This window comes from Rattus norvegicus, chromosome 7 (genome assembly GCF_036323735.1).
Source record: "Rattus norvegicus strain BN/NHsdMcwi chromosome 7, GRCr8, whole genome shotgun sequence".
In the NCBI taxonomy this organism is placed as follows: Eukaryota; Metazoa; Chordata; class Mammalia; order Rodentia; family Muridae; genus Rattus; species Rattus norvegicus.
The window spans coordinates 15,092,922-15,110,616 of NC_086025.1; the positions used below are offsets into that span (position 1 = coordinate 15,092,922).

Below are 17,695 nucleotides of genomic sequence, written 5' to 3' on the forward strand. Positions count from 1 at the left end.
ACATATGTGCAGGTACTCACAGAGATCCACAGGGCGCATCAGATTCCCTGGAGCTATCAGGTCAATGGTTGTGAGCTACCTGACATGGGTACTGGGTATGGAACTGTGTCCTTTAGAAGAGAACAGGAAGCACTCAGAGCCACTAAGCCATCTTTCCAGCCCTTCAGTTATCTAATTTTAAGACAAGATCCTGCTTTGTATCCCAGCCTATCCAGGAATGAATGCTGTAGCTCAGGCTAGCCCAGAACTCACGGCAATCCTCCTACCTTAGCTTCATGAATGTTACGAGTACAGACACTAGCCATATGTCCAACTCAATTTTAGAGATGGGAAAATTGAAACACGGCGGGAAGATCTGACTCTGAAGTCAAGAACTATGATACTTCTATACTTGGGTTTTCAGATGGGGATTAAAAGACTAGAGAGAATTTGTTGAGAGAAGAAAGAGCCACAAATTTAGCTAGAACTACATCATGGGGGTTGACAAGATGGCTCAGGTAAAGGCATTTTGTGCTAAGCCTGACATCCTGAATTCTATCTCCACAATGCACATAATAGAAGTGGACAAGTGATAAAAGTGGACTGCACACACATGTTTGTACACACACAATTAAATAAATGTAAAAATACATCAAGGGGGATGGATAGGTCACTCAGTGGCTAAATAGTACTTGCTGCACAACTATGAGAAACTGAGTTCAGACCCCAGCATTCACATAACAAGTCAAGCACGTCCTCATCTAACTGTAACCCCCGTACTATGAGGGAGTGGAGACAGGAGGATCTCTGGGACTGCTGACTGACAGCCTAGCTCCAGGTTCAGGAAGAGACGCTACCTCAAAGGAATAATGTAGAGAGTGATAAAGGACACCTAGTACTCTCCTCTGGTCTCCACATACATGTGTGCACAAGTGCACACACATGTGTACACACACACACACACACACACACACACACTAATTAGGGGAAATCAGGTTTTAAAACATAACAGTGTATGGACCAGTGGCATGGATTTGGTCATGTGTCCACTGGCCCCATTTTTACCTTCCCATAGGCTATCAACCGTGCTATGCAGAAGCCTCAGGAAGAATACAGCATCGGTGTGCTTGACATCTACGGCTTTGAGATCTTCCAGGTTTGACTCTGGATCCTCCCCACCCTGTTCTGTCTGTCACCTGGTTCACCCAGTATTTGTCAGAGACATTGCATAGCCCACTAACAGAAAGGCCCTTTCCTTTCCTCCACAGAAAAATGGCTTTGAACAGTTCTGCATCAACTTCGTCAATGAAAAGCTGCAACAGATTTTTATTGAGCTCACCCTGAAGGCAGAGCAGGTGGGTAGGGCAGTCGAGTGGCAGAAGACAGAACTTCAAGCATAAAGCTCTCAAAGACACTGAGGGCCACACACAAATCTATTCCCACCTCTCTGCTTGCTGTGTTAGATTCGGTTTCCCATTACTATAACAAAAATATCACATATAATTTATAAAGAGAAAAAGAAAGCTAGGACTATCATTCAGTTGGTAGAGCATACTTGCCTAGTGTGCATGAAGCCATGAGTTCCATTACCAGCTGCATAAACTGAGTGTGGTGATGCATGCCTGTCATCCCAGCACTCAGGAATTCAAGATCTTCCTTGACCACATAGTGAGTTTGTGGCCAGTCTGGGAGAGGAGTGGGGAGAGAGCAGGAATAGCATGTGGTGCGTGCCTGTAATCACAACACAGGAGTTGCTGCTGAGGCAGAGGTGTCTAGTGGGAATCCAATTTTAAAAAGAAAAATAGAGCTGGGTACAGTAGTAAACACCTTATTCCCAGCACTCACTCAGAAGGCAGAGGCAGGCAGGGTCTCTGTGAGTTTGAGGCCAGCCTAATCTACATAGATAGTTCTAGGACAGCCAGGGCTACATAGAGTGACCCTATCTCAAAGAAGGAGGAGGAGGAGGATAGGTAGGAGAGAAGAAGAGGAAAGGGAGGAGGAGAAAGAGGAAGAAGAAAAGGAAAGAAAGAACTAAAGAGCAAAAACGAACAACAAAAAAGAAAGGTAGAAAAAAATACAGTTGTTTGAACAACTGCTTTGTACCAGGTACTATTTGACACATTGGCAGAGAGCTGGAGACAACCCAGAGATCTCTGCCAAGAACTCTCCAGTGTACAGCTCAGCAGTAGAGTAGCCTGGCTCGCTATGTTCCAACCCCAGCATCTGAAAAAGAAAATAAATCTGCTTTGATTTTGCCCCTGTCTTAAATGCAGAGCCTGAGGCAAGGATTGGGGCAAATAATTTATTTTGGAGGTGCTCATACAAAGCAAAGACAATGAAAAAGTGATTTAAAATAAAGTTTAGGGTCAGTGTCTTGTCCAGCCAAGGTCACCGGAGAGCTTCAGGGTGGGCCTTGGCTATATGTGCCACCTGTTAGTGCAGGCCAGTATATCCATCGGGTTAAGCCTGATCAAGATGACAACCTCCCAAAAGCACCGAGACTTCATGGCAGAGCCCATGGGGGAAAAGCCAGTGGGGAGCCTGGCCAGGATTGGTGAAGTCCTGAGCAAGAAGCTGGAGGAAAGGGGCTTTGACAAGGCGTATGTGGTCCTTGACCAGTTTCTGGTACTAAAGAAACACGAAGACCTCTTTCAAAAATGACTGAAAGACACAATGCCCAGCAGTCCTGGGACTGTGGTGCCTTCGAGAATGGTGTGATGCCTTCTTGTCATGTTCTCTGGGGACCCCGCAGCCCCCAGCCACAGCATAGTCTCCAGAGTCTGCAGCAGGGCAGGGCGCCTCCCAGTCGTCCATGAAGGAAAAGATTGCTGTTGTCACCCTCACCTCCTATGTACTCCAGGGTCTTTGGGGAGTTCTCTCCCCTAGCATTTCAACCTTTCTGGGTTTCTTGCCCTTGCATGCCTTCCCCTTCCCCTCCTCCTGCAGTTCCTGGCCTTCCTGAATAGATTACTGCCCCTTCTCCCTCACCATCTGTTGGATGCCCTTTGGCTCCTTTTTTGGCAAAAACAGTCACTGTCTTTATAAAAGATTTTTAAATTAATAAAGTTAGTGACCTTGAAAAGAAAAGAAATTTTACAAGAGCCCAGGCTTGGGATGTAGCTCAATGGGTAGAGCGGCTTGCTTCCCACATGCAAAATCCTGGGTTCCATCCCCAGAACCATATAAAACAGGTGTGACAGTGCACACTTGCTATCCCACGACTCAGCAGGTAGAGGCAACAGGAGGCCAAGGTCAGCCTTGGCTACATATTGAGTTCAGGGCAGTCTGGGCTACATGAGACCTATCTCAAAACATATAATAAAGGAATAGGAGTGCCTAATCCTACTGGATTACACAGCGTGGTGTGGTACCCTAGAGAGGCTCCCTCTTCTCTGAGGAGAAAAAAATGGTGGGAGGGATTTATAAGGGTGGGGCTGGGAGAAGAGGAGAGAGGGAGACTGTGATTGGGATGTAAAGTGGATTAAAATAATTTATTGGAGGGGAAAAAACAGTCCAAAGCTCAAATAGGGTATTTATTTACAACTCCTGCTGGCTGTATGTCAGCAGGAACAGAGGCAGGGATACCCTCCAAGGAAGAGTGATGAAATGGAGGGGCAGGCTCCACACTGTCTTACTGCCCCCCCTCCAGGAGGAGTATGTGCAAGAGGGCATCCGCTGGACCCCCATCGAATACTTCAACAACAAAATTGTGTGTGACCTCATCGAAAACAAGCTGGTAAGGACTAAGCTGACTTTAGGAGGGACACATCACCATCACCGGTCTCCAGAGCTAAACCAGTGTGCCTGGAAAGGGTTTATGATATCCTGGGGGAAGGGGAGCACCCATGCTTGAATACCTTCCAGTCACCCCATTCATCGATTCTTCTGCCCACCCGTTCGCCTTTCTTTTATTCACTCAACATTCCCATTGGAAACATTTTCAGAGTCGTTGTAATATCCTCCAAGCAATGTGGGGAAGGAAAGGAGGAATGGATTCCCTGCACACCGGGAGTGATAGAAGAGAGGAAAGACAAAGATGGGAGGGTGGGGAAAGAAAGAAAGGGAAGGGGAGAAGAAAGAGGAAAAAAACAATCGTATTTTGAGCATGTATTTAGGAGTCCCCTCCCAGCCCCCGACTCAATCAGGGAGGACCCCAGTCAGGCTGAGCCAGACCTCTGCTCCCCTCAGAACCCGCCAGGCATCATGAGCGTACTGGATGATGTGTGCGCCACGATGCACGCTACGGGTGGTGGCGCGGACCAGACATTGCTACAAAAGCTGCAAGCAGCAGTGGGCACCCACGAGCACTTCAACAGCTGGAGCGCAGGTTTCGTCATCCATCACTATGCAGGCAAGGTACGTTCAAACTCCCTTCTAAGTGGGCGCCCCCTCATAAATCCCAATCCAGGTAGCAAACTTCCTATTCTTCTAACCAAGTTCCACTTCCAGAGGGGCCCCTGCTAACCAGAACCAGGGCTTCTCCCAATTGCCCAAATACTTCTCCAGAAAACGCCTAGGCACCTACCTCATGTCCCCTCAGCCAGAGCTGCAGACGCACACTGGCCTCTAATCACAGTTTACCCAATTAGCAAGGCAGCTCCTAACAGACAAGATGGTTCTTCTATATTGGCACACACACCCCAATGTTCAATCTTAGCTATAACCCTCTGACAAAAAACCCCATCCCCAGTTCCCCAGACCCGTTAAAAACAAACAAAATGGGCTGGAGCCTATCTACCTCACCCCTACCAGAGGCTACAGAAATCTCCTAGTTTCTTACCCAAGCTATAGCCACCTTCCCAAGAGATTCCTGACTATTTCTACCACCTCAGCATGGGTAACAAATATTTCCAAATGTCCTCAGAGGCTTTGTCTGTGTTCCTCAGCCAGGGCTGCCAAAACCAGGAGCAAGACCTTTAAAAGACCCCATTTAAAATAGCAACCCACCCCACCTTCCTGACTGAAGCCCCATTCTGAAAAAAAAATCTACCACCAAGATTCCAAATCACCCCTTGTCCCCCTGATAGCATTCATATCTACAACTCTAGTACTTGGGAAGTGGAAGCAGGAAGAGCAGACCATCCTTGGCTGTATAGGGAATTTGAAGCCAGCCTTTAATTCCAACCTTCCAGAGGCAAAGGCAGGCAGATCTCTGAGAATTCAAGGCCAGCCTAGTCTACAAATCGAGTTGAAGACCAGTCAGTTCTACACAATCAGACCCTGTGTCAAAAACAAACTAACTAAAATACTCTGGGAGTTGAGGAGATAGATAGATAGATAGATAGATAGATAGATAGATAGATAGATAGATAGATAGATAGATAACAAGCATTCGTCCAGATGCTCAGCATCTACATAAAAACCCAGACAAGGGACCCCTGGGACTTTCAGGCAGCCAGTTTACTAGTTTAGCTAATCAGCAAGCTCTAGGTTTAGTCACACACACTCACACACACACACACACACACACACACACACACACGTGCGCACGCACACACACGCACGCACTTTCTCTTACACACATTCTCTTACACACACTTTCTCTTACACACACACACTCTCCTCTATTATGCACACACACACACGCGGGTGCGCACGCACACACATACACACACACATTTCTCTCTCTTACACACACACTCTCTCTCCTCTCTCTTTCTCTTACACACACACACACACACACACACACACACACACACGCACGATAGACTGTCACTGAGGAAGACAGCTGGGCATCTCCCCTTAACTCCAACCCCAGCCTTCATCTTCCAGCTTCAATTGAACATCAGGCATCTAGGAGCCAGGCCCCAAACAACAGATCACAACCTACTATTCCGAATCACAGATTTCTTCTAACTCTACCCCAAGTCCTCTCAGGCCCGAATAAGCCTCACAGAATCACTAGCCACCTGCCCTGACACTCACACATGAAACTCATTGCTCCTCACTGACCCTCAACGCTGTCTCCCTCCAGGTCTCCTATGATGTCAGTGGCTTCTGTGAGAGGAATCGAGATGTACTGTTCTCTGATCTTATAGAACTGATGCAGTCCAGCGACCAGTGAGTAGCTGTGTGGCCTTTGGGCATAAACCCCCAGAGGAATGGAGGCTTGGGAACTACTATGTCTCTCCAGAACCTGGTCATCCTATGAACTTTGTGTGCGGTTATGTGGCCAAGACAGAGCTCTGAGCTAAAACTCTGACGTGTGATGGTGTAACTCAGTGATGAGTATTTCCCTAGTATGTGTTTGGATTCCAGTTCTAGGACAGAAAGAAAATAAAAGGAAAGCAACTCCCAGTACACAGAAGAGAAACAAACCGTGGTCTGACTTTGGGTCCCTTCCCAGGGGACACCCCTGAGTTCAGTTCCTTTTGTGTCTTGTCATAAAAGTGCTTCCCACAATCCTAGCAGTCCAGTGAATAGCTGCCCTTTAAGCAAAGAGGAAACACATTACAGAGCTGGGGAGCTACCTCAGTTGCCATGCTAGGCAAGCCCTGGGTTCCCTCCCTAGTACTGTATAAAGTAGACGTGGTTGTGCACGCAGGAGATGGAAGTGGAGGTCACTCTCAACTATACAATGAGTCAGGATCATCCTGGGCTCCATGAAACCCTGCCTCAAAAGGAAAGGGGTTTGGGTGTGGTTCAGTTGGTAGATTTCTTGCCCAGTATGCAGGATGTCCTTAATTGCATTCCCAGTACCATAGAAAAGCGGGTGTGATATTGTACGCCCATCATTGTGTCACTTAGAGAACAAGAGGATTGAAAGCTCAAAAGCCTCCTCAGGACTTGGAGTCTGAGCTTGAGCTAATGAGCCTCTGTCTCTGAAAACCTATAAATAGGACAGAGGAGATGGGTCAGTAGGTGAAGCAGTTGTTGCACAAGCGTAATGAAGAGTTGAGCCTAGAGTTTGGATTGCCAGATCCCACATCAGCTGGACACACTGGTGTAAGCACTGACAGTCATAGGCCTATGGCGAAATGGTAGGTGAAGACCCCAGGATCTCCCTGCTCTCCACCTGGCTTATGAAGAGACTCAGTCCCAAGCTGGAAAGGCAGGGCACATTCAAAGGTTGTCCTCTGACCTCCACCAGAATGCACCTTCACTCACACAAAGACCTTGTGTAAATAAATCAACAGGCAAAAAGGGAGGCATCCAGGTAAGGTTCCTAAATCAGCATGTACTGGTCTTAGAAACAAAACAAGAAAAATGTCTGTATGTTTATACTTTGCCAACTGAGCCAGCTCCCCAGCCTCTCTGCATATTTCTTTGGCAGGGGGAGGGTTATTGTGGATTTGTTTTTGTTTGTTTGTTCTCCTGGTTTGTTTCTTGATGTTGTTTTGTTTCGTTTTGTTTTGTTTTGTTTTGTTTTGAGACAAGGTCTTGCTATGTATCTCTGGATGGCTTGGAACTTGCTATATAGACCAGGTTGTTCTCTAATTCACAGAGATCCACCTGCCTTAGGAGGCTAGGATTAAAGCATGCACCACTATTGCTGAATGCTGTGCATATTTCCTTGCATAGATATGCAAAAATGTACATGTAGGGCTGCCTGCAGGAGACATGACTCTGCTGCCAAGATACTTTCCTAATTGATAGATTTTTCTATTTATTTATTTATTTGGGTTGGGTTGGTTTTAGATAGTCTTGTGCAGACGAGGCAGACCTCCGACTCACTACATAACAAGGGTGACCTGGAACTTGTGGTCATTAGGCCTCTTACCTTGCAGCTCTCAGACTATCGGCATGTGTGGCTGTGCTTGGTATATGTGGTGCTGAATATGGAACCCAGGACTGTGTTCATACAAGGCAACCACCTATAAACTTAAGTTGTAACCTAGTTCCTTGTTTGTTGTTTTAAGACAGGGACTCTCTCATGCCATCAATGGAGGTGCATGCTTTTAATTCCAGCACTTGGAAGGCAAAGAAAGGCAAGCCTATTTCTATGAGTTCAAGACCAGCCTGATCTATATAGTGAGTTCAGGACAGCCAGGGCTATGTAGAAAGACCTTATATTTAAAGAAAAAAACGTTTCATATAGCCCAGGCTGGCCTTGAACTCATGATGTAGCTAAAGATGAACTTCTGATTCTCCTACCTCCATACATGTTTCTATTTAGTTTAACTCTGTATTGTGTGACTTGCTATTATCATGGAGTAAAACTAATATGTGAAGATAAATCAAGAGACTCAAAATACGATGTCAACCTCACAGCCCCTGCCCACACTCAGAGGGACCCCTACTTTGCATCTAAACACTAAGGCAGCCCCTACAACTCTGAGGTCTGAAGAAGGATGCCCCGAGTGTCTGTCTTCATTCTGATCTGCTCCTCTCTCCTTAGGGCCTTCCTACGGATGCTCTTTCCTGAGAAGCTGGATGTAGACAAGAAGGGCCGCCCCAGTACTGCTGGCTCCAAGATCAAGGTGGGCCTAGAGGTGGGAAGGGGACCTGAGAGGCAAGTTCCACCTGTCCAAACTCTTTTTTCCTTGTTCCAATGTCTGTCTGTTCCCTGTCCCTTGGATTCTCACTATGGCACCTTTTGATCTATCAGGTCTTCCTTCAGCTCTGCGTTTAGGAAGATAAGCCTAAGTTTGGTCCATCTGTCTTTCCTTCCTTTCTTCCTTCCCTCCCCTTTTCCTTCCCTGTCTTCATCCCTCCTCTTCCTCTTCTTCCTTCACTTTCCTTCTCTTTTTTCTCCCATCTCTACTTCCCTTCCCTTCCCTTCCTCCTCTCTCAGCCCTCTCTTCTCTTTCCCCCTCTGCTCCCCCCTCCCTTCCTTTCCACTTCCACCTCTCCTTTCCCTCTCCACCTTGTCTGACTCCCTTTCCCCCTCCTTTCCATCTTCCCTTCTGTTCATCCTTTCTTCCTTCCCGTGCTTACAGATGGAACCCAAGGTCTTACACATGTTGGACACGCACACTATCATTGGGCTACCCTTTCCAGACCACTTACTTTAAAGTGGAGATACAAATACATATCCACTATCACAGAACAGGCTGTCTTACCCATTTTAAATGTGTAATTCAATGACACATGGGCTATGTTTGCAGTGTTATGCAGCCATCCCTACCAGCCATGTCCAGACATTATCATCTTTTCAAATTCAGAATGTGTCCCCATTCAAAACTAACTCCACAGACCCTGAGTCCCATCATGGACATAGATTCTGTCATATAGATCTGGTGATTTTAAGGACCTCTTTTCAGTGGCACTGTCGAGCACATATCTGGCTAATGTCAGTCACAGAAATGTCCTCAGAGTCCATCCATGTTGGAGCTTGTTATCAGAATGTCCTTCCTTCTGAAGGCTGAATAATATCCTATGGTGTGGGATATGTTATAGTCATCTTTTTCATTCATTGTACTAAAGGGTTGGGTCCACCTTCTGTTGAGGGTAAATAATGCTGCAGGGAACATAAGGTCCCATCCTAAGGTCACATTCACAATTGTTTGTTGAGGAATTTGTGATGACAGCAGATCCTCACACGTACAAGGAATTAGCTCAGTCCTACTTGGCAGATGAAGAAGCCAATGATCAGAGACAGACAGCCATTAACTTATTCCAAAGTCACTGTCCCCTTGAAAACAGATGAAAGTTCTGGTTTCTTATTACTCAGTCATCAAATATCTCCTAAATACTTATTGTGTGCTAAGCTATGTGTTAAATGCAACAGACATGAGAACTCCAAGTTTGAGATTTAAGAGGTGGGTAGATCACCTTTAATCCCAGCACTTGAGAGGCAGAGGAAGGTAGATCTTGGTCAGTTCAAGTCCAGCCTGATCTATACAGTGAGTCCCGGGACAGCCAGGACTGTTATACAGAGAAATCCTGTCTTAAAAAAAACAAGAAAGAGCTGGGTAGATGCACAGTATCAGCCCTCGTGCTGAGAGCCCAGGGCATCATGCACACCTGTGGTTTGCCCAGTCACCTTCCCATCCCCTCTTTAATGACTATTTCTTGAAAGAGAAGAGCCAGTAGAGCCATCCTCAAGCCTTCCTCACTCCTGACTTTCCCTCTGCCTCAGAAACAAGCCAACGACCTGGTATCCACGCTGAAGAAGTGCACGCCACACTACATCCGCTGCATCAAACCTAACGAGACGAAGCGGCCCCGGGACTGGGAGGAGAGCAGGTGAACTGACCACCCTCTTCATGTCCCCCACAAGATCTAGGGACCTGATGGACCAACCACTTACATTTGATCCACAGACAAAGCACTTTAGGACCACTCCAGACTGGACTCTAAGTCCATCTTAAAATCCTCTAGGGGGTCAGAGAGATGGCCCAGCATTAAAAGGTGCTTGCTGCCAAACTTAATGATCTGAGTTCAATCCCTGGGCTCCATACAGTGGAAGGCAAGAGCCAAAACCTGCAAGTTGTCTTGACCACCACATGCATGCATGGGCACACACATAAAAATACAACTCAAAACAGCAAAACGTCTGTGGCCCCAAAGTTATACATTGAACTGACAGAGGCACCCCCCGAAACCCAATTCCCAGGTAACCCCAGCTGACTGTGAAATAATTAAAGCACAATTTCTCAGACCTAAACTCCAGAATTGATCCTTGAATTAACCTCCAGGTGAGCCCAGAACCTTCAGAGACCCTCAGGTCTCAGACCAAGATTTGGTCCCAGACTGAGCTTAGAAACTTCTTGGGACTCAAAACTCACTAACTAAACTGCCCTAAGCTAGGCATGGTGGCTTTTATGTTTATTCTCAGCCTTGGGAGGTAGAGGCTGGAGTATCATAGATTCAAGGGAAACGTAAGCAGTAGAGCGACTCTGGCTATAGACAGATAGATTATGTAGACAGTTATTAGATAGGCAATATGTAGACAGATGACAAAATAGATACATAGATGATAGATAGATAGACAGACAGACAGACTGACCCATGAGATACCCCCAGCACAATCCAGGCCTCATGCCCCTAGTTTTTTCTGGACATCCCTCACTTTCTGGAGCTCAGGAAACCTCACTCCCACAGAGTGAAGCATCAAGTGGAGTACCTGGGCCTGAGGGAGAACATCCGAGTGCGTAGGGCAGGTTTTGCCTACCGTCGGCAGTTCTCCAAGTTCCTGCAAAGGTAATGCACTTGTCTCTCCTGCCTTAACTGCCTCTCCTATTGAAATGGCCAGCCAACAGGCCTGCTCCAAATGTCCCCACACCTGCATGACCTCCACCTCTAGGTATGCCATCCTGACCCCTGAGACATGGCCACGGTGGCGTGGAGATGAACGTCAGGGTGTCCAGCACCTGCTTCGTGCTGTCAACATGGAGCCAGACCAGTACCAGATGGGCAGCACCAAGGTCTTTGTTAAGAACCCTGAGTCGGTGAGTGTGTGTGAGAGAAAGAAGGATGGGAACCAGCAAGATGACTGATTCCAGATCAGGGTATGCCACAGAGTGAGACTGTGGGAAGGAAGAGAAAAGCTGAGGCAGAGAGGAAGGGAAGAAGGTGGGAGAATAAAGGGTTATCAAAAAATAAAGATGCAAATATGTAAAACTGTGCCTAGGAGGATTTAGTTGTAACATAGGAAGGAGAACAAAGTGGGGGAGGAAGAAAGAGAGGATGAGAAAGAGACTAAGAGTTCCAACTTCCTACTTATTGCAGGCAAAATTTCCACAAGATATTAACCCTCCAAAAACTGACACACAGTAGAAAAAAATACATAAAATAAAACGAGCTAGGCCAAAGCCTTCTTTTTCTTAAGACAGAGTCCCATGAAACCCAGGCTGGCCTCCACCTCATTGTGCATCTTTAAACTTTGTTCCTCCTATTGCTCCCTCATGCCCGGGGCACCACAGCCACTGGTTTTGGTTTTGGTTTTGGTTTTGGTTTTGGTTTTGGTTTTGGTTTTGGTAAGGTAGTTCTGGGGGTGAGTAGGAGGCAAACACCCTGCCAACTGAGGTACATACCAGACCCTCTGGTAAAGCTGTATAAGAAAAATTAAAGTTTGAGGTTGAACACAGTAGCTCACCCCTGTATGCCAACACTCAGGAGGCTGAGGGAAAGGACTATGCGTGTAGTGAGAGACCCTGTGTCAAAAAATTTAATTGTGATGACATTTTTAAGTGTGCAGACTTTAATTTGGGGGAAATTTACTAGGTGAGAACTATGAACACATGACAAGTTAGAGGTCAGTTTTTTTTTTTTAAAGATTTATTTATTTATTATATATAAGTACACTGTAGCTGTCTTCAGATACACCAGAAGAGGGCATCAGATCTCTTTACAGATGGTTGTGAGCCACCATGTGGTTGCTGGGAATTGAACTCATAACCTCTGGAAGAGCAGTCGGGTGCTCTTAACCACTGAGCCATCTCTCCAGCCCCTAGAGGTCAGTTTTTATCAGAATTGGGCAGAGGGGGAGACTGAATTATTTGTTGAGCTTTTTGTTTTTGACAAGGTCTCACTATGTAGCCCTGGCTGACCTGGAATTTGCTACATATACCAGGCTAGCCTCAAACTCACAGAGATCTCCCTGTATGCTGGAATTAAAGGTGTGTACCAGATGTGTACTGCGATACATCCCTTTAATCCTTTAATCCCACCTCTCAGAGGTAGACGCAAAAGGATTTCTGTGAGTTTAAGGCTAGCCTGGTCTACACTGTGATTTCCAGGGCAGCCAAGGTCAGGTGGAGAGAATCTGTCTCAAGTAAATATGCAAACAAACAAATAATTTTTGTAAATATTTTATTTCTTTTTATGTGTGCGGGTGTTTTACCTGCCTGTATGTCTGTATTCCATGTACATGCAGAACCAGTGGTAGCCTGAAGAGGGCATCAGATCTGAAGTTACAGAGAGTTGTGAGCCACCATGTGGGTGCTGGGGACCAAACCAACCCAGATCCTATGGAATAGCAGCCAGTGTTCTTAACCACTCAACCATCTCTCCAACTCCAAAAGTAATAAATAAATAAATAAATAAATAAATAAATAAATAAATAAATAATAGGGTATGGGGGGAGGTAGGGGATTGATTCAGATGAAAAGAATTTTAGTAAAATGAAAGGAGAAAAACGATGATAGGTGGGCTGGAAAGGTGGTTCATCAGGTAAAAGCACTTGCTACCCTTTCAGAGGACCTAGATTCAGTTCCAGCATCCATGTGCTGGCTCACAAACATTCATACCTCTAATTTCAGATAAGTTAATGCTCTCTCTTGCCCAGATATTCATGTAGGCAAAACACGCATGCACATAAAATTAAAAATAAACAAATATTTAAATTTAAAAATGAATAAATCTTTAAAAATTAAAAGTAGAGAAAATGGCTAAAATAAAAGTATGGGCTGTTGAGCCACCTCAGAAGATAAAGGCTCTTGCCAATCTTGACAACTGAATTTGAGCCCTGGTTCCACACAGTGGAAAGTGGGAACTGACTCCAGAAAGTTGTCCTCTAGCTGCCACAAGTTCATCCCAGAAACACACACACACACACACACACACACACACGGCAAACCAGTGGTGGCAGTAGTATCTGAAGCTAACAAGACAAACCCACAATTCTAATCTAATTTAATTAGTGTATATGTACATGTGAGAGAGTTTGCTATGGGTGAGAGGTTGCCCACCAAGGCCAAATGAGAGTGTTGGATCCCATGGAGCTGGATGGCCGTGGGCTGCCTGACATGAGTATTGGGAACTGAACTTAGGTCTTCTACAAGAGCCATTGTTACTCTTAACTGCTGAGCCATATCTCCAGCACACCACCCCTGTTCTAATTTAATGCAGAGGGGCATGAGCCCCTAAATGGGAGGAATTTCTAGGTGTAGTCATGAGGAGAAAACAAAAACTATTTTGGATGGCGAGAACGTGGATGTGGCTCATTTGATGGAGTGCTAGTATACACAAAACCCTGGGTTCCTTTCAGCAGCCCATAAACCAGATGTAAAAGTGCACGCCTATCATCCCACACTTAGGTAGAGGCGGGAAGTTCAGGACTTCAAGGTTGTCCTCAACTGCATAGCAACTGTGAGGCTATCCAGGAGGGTCCATGGAAGTCAGGGACTTGGGAGATGCCAGGACCCACTACCCCTCCCTCCTATCCAGCTTTTCCTCCTGGAAGAGATGCGAGAGAGGAAGTTTGACGGCTTTGCCCGCACTATCCAGAAAGCCTGGCGGCGCCACATAGCAGTCCGAAAGTATGAAGAGATGCGGGAAGAAGGTGAGGGGCCTTCATGAGGAGGCTAAGTCTGGGGGCAAGAGGATTAGGGAGACGCCATGTCTTTTAACTACACACATGTCCTCTCAGCTTCCAACATCCTACTGAACAAGAAGGAACGAAGGCGAAACAGCATCAACCGGAACTTTGTCGGGGACTATCTGGGGCTGGAGGAGCGGCCTGAGCTGCGCCAGTTCCTGGCTAAAAGGGAACGAGTGGACTTTGCCGACTCAGTCACCAAGTATGACCGCCGCTTCAAGGTGAGACCTGAGTGGGTGTTCCCATGAGAGGTTGTGGCTCTGCTGAGCAGCCACACCAGAAGCATACCACCATGGGATCCAGATGCACCTGTGCACAGCTGTATGTTCCCCTAGCCTCCAGACATCTTTTCTCACAGACACACATCCACACGGAAAACCTCCACTGTGGTAGATACTGTTGCCCATCAAACATGCCCTCATGGGGCTGTAGTGCAATTGGCAGAGTACTTGCTTAGCATGCACCCTGTGCTCCATCCCCAGTACCATATAAACCAGGCATGGTAACTAATACCTACAATCCCAGCTCTCAGATTGCATGGCCATCCTCCACTATATAGTGAGTTCCAGCTCAACCTGAGCTATATGAAACCCTGAGCAGGGGTGGGGGGGACATCTCATGTCACACTGTCACACCCATCCACACTCTCACAGCTAGTAATAGAGCTATCAAGCCTGTCCTTGTGTAACGCAGACACACCTAACCATCAGATACACCCTCATTTTACCAGATACATCTGTCTACTATGACATATTCACTTGATCCAGAAGCCTATTCCACAGGAACACTTCCTATACCTGGCTTAGACACATGTGTCCATTCATTGAACCTGGACTTGACTCTGAAGTCCCTGTCTATATAAACACTCTTACCAAATTAAGGAGCCTTGTTCACAGGTACATGCCTGACTGTTCCAGAAATCATGACCAGATTAATTATCATGACCAATTAACCTAATCTAGAAAAATCCCTTATAGGCAAGCATGTATACACACACACACACACACACACACACACACACACACACACACACACACACACACGATGAGACGGTGAGATAGCACAGCAGGAAAAGGTACTTGCTGACAACCCTGAAGACCTGAGTTCAATCCCTAGAGCCCAGTTGGTGGAGGGAGAGAACTGACTCCCATAGGTTGTCCTCTCATCACGCCATGCCATGCACATGTTACACAGTCACAGATACACACAAAAAATAGCTACAAACTAACCGACATCCCCCACCTTCCTATACAACTCACAGATTCATGTGGTTCATATATACACATGCCCCTTACTTGTGACCATGACTTTTCTTTTTTTTTTTTTTTCATCCCTTTGAGCTAAAGCTGGCCTAAAACGTACAATCCTCCTGGCCTAACCTCCCCAAGCCCTGAGTTTACAAGTGTATCCCACCACAAAAAGACTGCTTAGGCAATATACTCTTATCCGCCTCTGTGATGTGTATTCACTCATTCAAGCAATCAATACCTTTCCCCCGAAGATAGGGTATCACTGTGTAGGCCTAGCTATTCTGGAACTCACTCTGTAGACCAGATTAGCCTTAAACTCACGGAAATTCATCTGTCTCTGCCTCCCAAGTACTGAGATTAAAAATGTGTGCCACTGCCAGGCCTCAATCCATACCTTTTCAAAAGCTGAGCTGAGGGCATGTGGCTCAGTGTGTGCTTGTTCTATCAGGAAGCATTCATGAACCCCAAAACCCACCAGGGAGCCGTTTCCAATGCAATCGAATTAGGGTCTTTTTATTACAAGCTCGGGCTAGGGCTCTCCTTCTGCCCAGCCCTCACACAGCATGGTGGGAAGGTGGAGCAGCCTCAAACCCTCAGCAGGACAAGATATTATAGGAAATGGAGTAAGTGAGGGATGTCCATTCCGGCAAGTATCTAATAGAATGACTATAAGCCGACAGGTGGGTGATCGGAAGCAAGACCGTATACAGTCACAAACGGGCTGAAAGCACATCTGAAACAGTCAGACTAATCTTTGATTGACTGTTGCTAGGAAGTAGCTAGAGAGTGAATCTGGGGTATGGGTCAAGGACAAGCCGAGGAGTCCTTCCTGGTACTTGGTGCAGCTTGGGTTCAGCTGCAGGTCAAGTTCTCAGGCTTTTTAAATATGTTTTTTCTTTCAAGATTGTCCCAAGATGGGAGTAGGTTTGGCCTCTAGTGCTTAAGCATGCAAGGATTCCATTCCCAGTACAAATGTATACACATGCATACAGTCTTGTGAACTTTTCCTAGAGAGACTAACAAATGCCTCTTTACTCCAAATAGGACACTAATGATAGACCAAAAAAATTATTCCATTAAAATATAGTTCAGTGACACGATAAGCTTATTTGAGTTATTTCCAGAGATTATAGAAGCACTGACAACTTAAAATTAGTTAGACCACTGAAGAAAATATCTAATTCTCCCTCACAAACCATTACCTACCTACAGATCTTCAAGGAGGGACAGGGCCACATGAATCCCTCACCTGAAATCAAATGTTAGTAGACCCAATCTTGTGCAGGTCTCTTTTTTTTTTTCTTTCTTTCTTTCTTTTTTTTTTTTTTTTTTTTTTTTTTTTTTTTGGAGCTGGGGACCGAACCCAGGGCCTTGCACTTGCTAGGTAAGTGCTCTACCACTGAGCTAAATCCCCAATCCCTTGTGCAGGTCTCTTAAGGATAAAGTTAGTTGTAGAGGGCAACAGCCATGTCATACCCAGAGGACAGCATTCCACAACACACACACACACACACACACACACACACTACATTTTCTAAACAATATAACCTCACCTTTATTCTATCTCTTACATTATTTAGCAATTCACACATAAAGAGATTTCCCAGTCACCTGCCCTGAAAGCTCCACCCTTGTCTAGAGTTGATCCTCTAGTGCCAGGCTGCCCATTCCCTTGGGGACCACCCATCAGCCTCTGGCTTTGCATCCCTGCAGCCCATCAAACGGGACTTGATCCTGACCCCCAAGTGCGTGTATGTGATCGGGAGAGAGAAGGTGAAAAAGGGACCAGAGAAGGGTCTGGTGCGTGAAGTTCTGAAGAAGAAATTGGAGATCCAAGCTCTCCGAGGGGTGTCCCTCAGGTAAGGCCAAGTGGCCACCTGTCCTGTATTAACCCACCTGTCAGGTGTTCCTCTGCTGCCTCCTTGCTTGTTACCATGGTAACTTTAGGTGTTATACCTACTGCTGCCTTGTTGCTACCTGCCACATTCACTTGCCTCTTCTGTCATGATCTTCAACAAACTATTTAATGACATTTTTATTTGGGGGGGCGGGCACACATCACAGCACGAGTGGAGGTCTGTGCAGTCATTCCACCATATGGGTCCCAGAGAAAGTAACTCAGGTCCAGCCCTACTCTCATAATCTTTGTTTGGAGACAATTTCTGTCCCTCTTCCTACCTGACCTCTGATCATTCTTAATTACCACCTTCTCAGGCTTCTCCTTTTTCCTTCCCCCAACTTGATCCTCATAGATTGGACCCTA

General features: G+C 46.1%; 1 protein-coding gene, 1 long non-coding RNA gene and 1 pseudogene across 3 annotated transcripts in view; 2 read left to right on the forward strand and 1 right to left on the reverse strand.

Annotated features, from left to right (window-relative positions):
- LOC120093540 (uncharacterized) overlaps nt 1-17,695 on the reverse strand; it is a 58,728-nt gene that overhangs the window by 29,183 nt on the left and 11,850 nt on the right. The window lies entirely within an intron of this gene.
- Myo1f (myosin IF) overlaps nt 1-17,695 on the forward strand; it is a 50,558-nt gene that overhangs the window by 27,392 nt on the left and 5,471 nt on the right. For both annotated transcript variants that reach the window (NM_001108076.2, XM_039079030.2), the window contains 12 exons: nt 1,055-1,135; nt 1,248-1,334; nt 3,629-3,715; nt 4,168-4,335; nt 5,954-6,039; nt 8,318-8,399; nt 10,001-10,107; nt 10,966-11,064; nt 11,168-11,312; nt 14,032-14,146; nt 14,234-14,403; nt 17,146-17,291. In NM_001108076.2, the coding sequence (NP_001101546.1) occupies nt 1,055-1,135; nt 1,248-1,334; nt 3,629-3,715; nt 4,168-4,335; nt 5,954-6,039; nt 8,318-8,399; nt 10,001-10,107; nt 10,966-11,064; nt 11,168-11,312; nt 14,032-14,146; nt 14,234-14,403; nt 17,146-17,291 (1,373 nt within the window). The remainder of the gene's footprint in view (nt 1-1,054; nt 1,136-1,247; nt 1,335-3,628; nt 3,716-4,167; nt 4,336-5,953; nt 6,040-8,317; nt 8,400-10,000; nt 10,108-10,965; nt 11,065-11,167; nt 11,313-14,031; nt 14,147-14,233; nt 14,404-17,145; nt 17,292-17,695) is intronic.
- Banf1-ps1 (BAF nuclear assembly factor 1, pseudogene 1) lies at nt 1,348-3,611 on the forward strand (annotated as a pseudogene).